We start from the raw sequence: 5,293 nt of genomic DNA on the forward strand, positions 1-5,293 counted from the left end.
TCTATTTTAGGTGTCTTTAAACTTCCAGGTGAAGTTTTGTTGGGAACCAGTGATCATCATCCTATTTATAGATTAAAAACAGCTCCTCCGACTGGTGACACACTTTCTGCAGATGGTGCAGCTCAGACCGTCTCAGGGTGGGTTCACTCGAAGGTGAGTCTGTGTGAGGACGGAGCTAAATGAAACACGTCACCACTGGTAGTTTCACTGGTTTATATTTTTGGGTGACTCAGGTCAGACTATTGGTGATGCTGTCGATGATGATGTTGCACTGATAAGTGATGAAGATTTAGTAATAAATGTGATAAATATATATATCGAGACACGAGTGCTGTTGTGGAACGGATTCAACTCGTATCTCGTGTGTCCACTCTTTTGTGGGTTAACCTTCTTCCTTGATCATTTATGCTGATGCTAATTATACTATAGTAACATCTGTAATAAACATACTGACATACACCAGTTATAACGCATCACACATCATGTATGATTTTGTATTGGTGTTTTCAAGAGTGAAGGACACCAGCTGAAGATGAAGACGTATTAATTTTATTTGTGGATGCCGTACTATCACATCCCATCCAGCAGATGGAGGTTTCTGTGGCACCACAGTGATCCACTGAGATCCACTGACTCTGCTGCTGTAATGGAGTCTGAGTGAAATCCACAGACAGGCAGCAGTGAACAGATGAGGCTGTGGAGTCACTACTTCTTCCTCCTCCGTCTCAGGCTGCGTCGTCAGTTTGGGCCGATTTACTTTGGTCACATAAACCTGAATATTGTTGTCCTGTGTGACGTTTGCTCGAATGACTGCAGTGACCTTTAAATCTCAGAGCCACTCACGTCACAGCTGTGGGTTAGAGGAACATTAAACCTTTCATATCTGCAGAGCTTCAGCTGTTCTAGTGTTTTTATCACAGGAAGAGAAATGTGACCGTGAGGAACCAAGGAGTGGTTTTTCTTGTCCTGCTGATTTATGACCATCAGGTCAACTGTCTGCTGCTTCTGTTGTTGACAGTACAATTTTGTATTTTCTGTCACCTCATCTCTGGTTGTTTTTTTTTTTTTTTTTTTTTTTTTTGTTTTCTTCCACAGATAATTAGAGTGAATCGTGTTTGATGGCAGATTTAATTTGTTTCCTGTCTCCTCTCTTTGTCCTGTCCTCTGTCCTCATCTTCTTTTTAATCATCTCATCATTTCTTAAATTCTCTTCTTATTTGTTTCTCATTTTTTTCTCCCTCATCAGAATTTCCTCATCTTTTCCAGTGAGCTTTTCAACAACACACGTTCCTGACTGAAATGAACAATTGAATGATTTTGATTTTTAAAACAATTACAGAAAATAAGTCTCATCAGAACAAACAACAGTTTAAAGATATAACAAAAGAGTGTCGTCACCGACGGCTTTAGACAAACAGCCGTTTACAGCCCCCACTCTGTGCTGAACTTCTTGATTCTCCTCATCTTTGTTCCATGTCCTCTAAGGAGAAGAAGAAGAATCATCTTTAATCATCCCTCTTCTCTCTTCTTCACCAGAGCGTTGGTGTGAACGTTACGGAGATCTTCCAGGAGAGCTGCTGTGTGTGGAGCTGGACAAGGAGAAACAGGGTTTAGGAGTCAGTTTGGCCGGGAACAGAGACCGATCCCGTCTCAGCATCTTTGTGGTTGGACTCCATCCTGGAGGAGCAGCCGCTCGAGACGGACGCATCAGAATTGGAGATGAACTGTTGGAGGTCAGAACCACACACACATTGTTTTCAATTAGGACCTATACCGTATATTCCGGGCTATAAATCACTCTGGAGTATAAATTGCACCAGTGCCCTCTAGTGGCGGGCAGTGTGAAAATAACAAATGTGAACTTATAGTCCATAAAATACGGTAATTAGTTTCCTCTCCCTACATCATCAAATCTTATACGTACACATGTCAAACTTATAAGGATAAAAGGTTAAAGGATATTACATTTAATGCTAATGTTTGTGACATGTGACTAATGCATGAAGAAATCAATTCATCTTTGTGGTGCGGCTGTGGAGGTTTGGACAGATGTAGCTTCAGACTGTATCTGCAGGCACAAAAATAAAGTCAATGACTGTGTTGAACATCATCTGTGAACATCAATGAATCTTTAAAATAACATTTGCTGAGTGTTGGCTGATGATTATTTTAAAACCGTCTGATGATGGAGACACCACTGAACATCCATCAGTATAGAGGAGACACTGTCTTTAATCTGACTGTGGAGACACTTAGTCAGGGACAGCTGCTGCTGCCGCTGTTACTGCTGCTGTAGTGGATTTAAAAATACAAAACAAAAACCATTCTTCAAAATCATTTAGACTGTGTTCATTTAATGTTAATTTTTTTAATCAACCTTTAATCAAGGTTTCAGCTCAGTTCATCAATAAATGATCAGCTGAGCAGAACGACTGATGGTCACATGACGCGCTGCGTTACTGTATATGCCCATTATTAATTAATACGTTTGTCCTCATATTTATGGTTTCTGATTCCAAACCTACAGTAGTGAACGTGTAACTGAGACTCACAGGTATTTATGACCAACACTGACAGTTTTGTAGTAAAGTCAGTGAATTTAATGTGAAGAATTAAGAATTAATGAGGTCTTTTTACACCTCCGTTCTCAGATGAAGAATTTAAATAAGTAGTATCGGCACGTTACAAATGTTTGAAGTCAATTACTTAATTCTCTCTGCGTCGTCTGTCACCACAGAATTAGATCTGATGTGAAATCTCATCACAAACTGTAGATTAAAACATGGACATTAACACGTGCTGCACCCCCCCCACACTCTCCCCCATTCTTCTTCCTCTCTTTTACCTCTTCTTTTTTCCATTTCCACATTCTTCCCACTTGCATTATTCCATTTCTCTCTTTCTACTGCTCTTCTTCGCCCCCTCTCTCTCCCCTTTACCTCCCCCCTCTCCTCCTCTCATTACAGCAGTGTCAAAGGCTTCATGAAAAATGGATGCTGAGTTCAGTAAAGCCTGAAATATTTCACCCCACTACGCTATGCATACACCCACACATTACTGCGCAAAACACACACAATACACACTGACACAGACCCAGAAACACTCTGGAGGAAAAATACATATTAATGAGGACACACACACACAATAAAACACACACTCCAGGTTCAGAGTGAATGTTGTTGTTAAATATATTTTTGGATGGATTGCAGTAAAATGTTTAACTTTAAACACACTAACTACATAGATGAGAAATACACGTGAGTGTGTGTGTGTGTGTGTGCCAATGCTGATAGAGACTCACACAGCTCTATTATACTTTGTTAAATGACTTTGTCATCGTTTTATGGCTCCAGGCCCTCTTGGTGTACGCTCTCACAGCTGAGAGACTTTTCAATTAAAACTCAATTTAAGCTGTGTGCGCAGTTTGGTGTGTGAGAAGGAGACCTTTGACCTCACCGGGACCTTCTGCCTGGTCTAACGGTGTGTTCTTGTGTTTGTCCGACAGATCAACAACCAGGTACTTTATGGTCGGAGTCACCAGAATGCCTCAGCCATTATTAAGAGCGCTGCGTCCAAGGTGAAACTAATCCTGCTCAGGTAAGATTGTCACAGAGGCTGGAACTGATGTGTGTCTGTCACTGATGTCCACCAGTCCACTGTCAGTAGGTCTGTGGTCAAAGCTACAGTATGAAGGTTTGTGAGTGGTCAACAGGACGAGAGAAACAAGATAAAAATATATTTATACTCCACAGCTTCTGTAATGGAAGCCTTTTCCTCTCAGGTCTCACAGGTGAGACAGACTGTGACTGCAGCTGGTCCAGGAGCCTCTGAGATCATTGATCTGATTGGTAGATAATTTCCTCACAGCTCTGTGATTAGCCCAGTACAGATCAATACAAATAAATGTAATGTTTACTTGTTGAGGTCTCTCAGGGTCAGATCAGTGAAGAATGACGCAGCTCTCTGCAGACTGAAGGAGTACTTTTCAAGGATGTAAAGCTCTCTTGGCCTCCGTCACTTCTGTGCTATAGTCTGTGTGTGTGTGTGTGTGTGGGGGGGGGGTTCTGATGAAATACAGTTGTTGTGAAAGCGGAGAAATGAATATCTTTTTATTCACCCCCTGCCCCGCCCTCATCCTCCTCCCCCCAGGCCGGCTCTCCTGGTCTGTAGAGTCTCACCGGCAGCAGAAGGTGAAGCAGTGTGATAAGGAGAAAAAGAAAACTTTCTGTTTTATAAGCACCTCACATTCTCTCCCCCCTGAACAGTTTGTCTCTTCAGCAGTCCTCTTCACGCTCTCAATTACAGACGTAAAAGAAAAAAACCCTCCCTTTAAAGTCGGAGGTTTATCACAGAACAACAGCATTCGCTTCAACTTTGAGTCTCGGCTAAAAAAAAAAAAGTATTATCTCTTAAAAAAAAAAAGATACACACCGTCACCCCCCACCCGCGCCCCCCCCCCCCCCCCCCACACACACACACACACCTCCCGTGGTCAAAAATGAAATATATATGTCATCAGGTGTGTCTAACAACACAGGACATTTTTTCAAATGTATTCTTTTTTTCTTGTTCTGAGTTCAGTGTCAAAGTCTCCCAACTCTGGTTTGATGTTGGTGCTGAATTTGGAGTTAATGAAAGACGACTCAGGAGGAGACGGTCCTTGACTTTTAAAGACCGTGTCCTTGGAGACATGAGAGGAGCTGAAGACAGTGTAGCTCTCCCCCTCCTTCCCCTCATCCCGTTCCTCCTCAGCTCTGGGCAGCAGGAGTTGATTTTCTGCTTTGTAGAGAGCAGGTGTCATGTATTTTCACCAAGGTATCATTAGGACTGAAGCCCCCCAGGTCAGAGCAGGTCTATATATAACAGCAGTCATTCTAACCTGCACTTTGGATGTTCCATGTTTAAATCAAATTTATTATATGAAGTTTTTTACTTCATTAATCCCACAGATCTGCTGCAACAGGCTGACCCTTAGAGGGTGCCAAGTATGTGGTTCCTCTGGGAATTAAACCCAGGACTCTCTGCTTGCCAGGCAGTCATGCTAACCGCTTCAATTGAAGCACTTTTGTGTCATGTTGCAGTAGTAACACCTGATGGCTTTTTTTGTGGTAATATTTAAAGTTCAGTCAGACAGAGATTAAAGGTCATCAGACAGTGTAGACCTACTGTGTAGAATAACATCTGTTTCTAAATACAAAGATATATTGGATAAAGAAAAAAACGCAACTTCACCACATGGTCCTCCTCAGCCTCAGTGGGATGGGGACCACTGGTACCCTCCTAGTCCCTAGTC

The 5,293-nt window shown here is 42.1% G+C and overlaps 1 protein-coding gene across 3 annotated transcripts in view; it reads left to right on the forward strand.

Annotated features, from left to right (window-relative positions):
* Positions 1-5,293, forward strand: part of patj (PATJ crumbs cell polarity complex component) — a 53,079-nt gene that overhangs the window by 38,915 nt on the left and 8,871 nt on the right. For all 3 annotated transcript variants that reach the window (XM_017031236.2, XM_025054007.1, XM_025054006.1), the window contains exons 30-31: positions 1,537-1,733; positions 3,506-3,597. In XM_017031236.2, coding sequence (XP_016886725.1) covers positions 1,537-1,733; positions 3,506-3,597 — 289 coding nt within the window. The remainder of the gene's footprint in view (positions 1-1,536; positions 1,734-3,505; positions 3,598-5,293) is intronic.

Source organism: Cynoglossus semilaevis, chromosome 2 (assembly GCF_000523025.1).
Source record: "Cynoglossus semilaevis isolate Cse_v1.0 chromosome 2, Cse_v1.0, whole genome shotgun sequence".
Lineage (NCBI taxonomy): Eukaryota > Metazoa > Chordata > Actinopteri > Pleuronectiformes > Cynoglossidae > Cynoglossus > Cynoglossus semilaevis.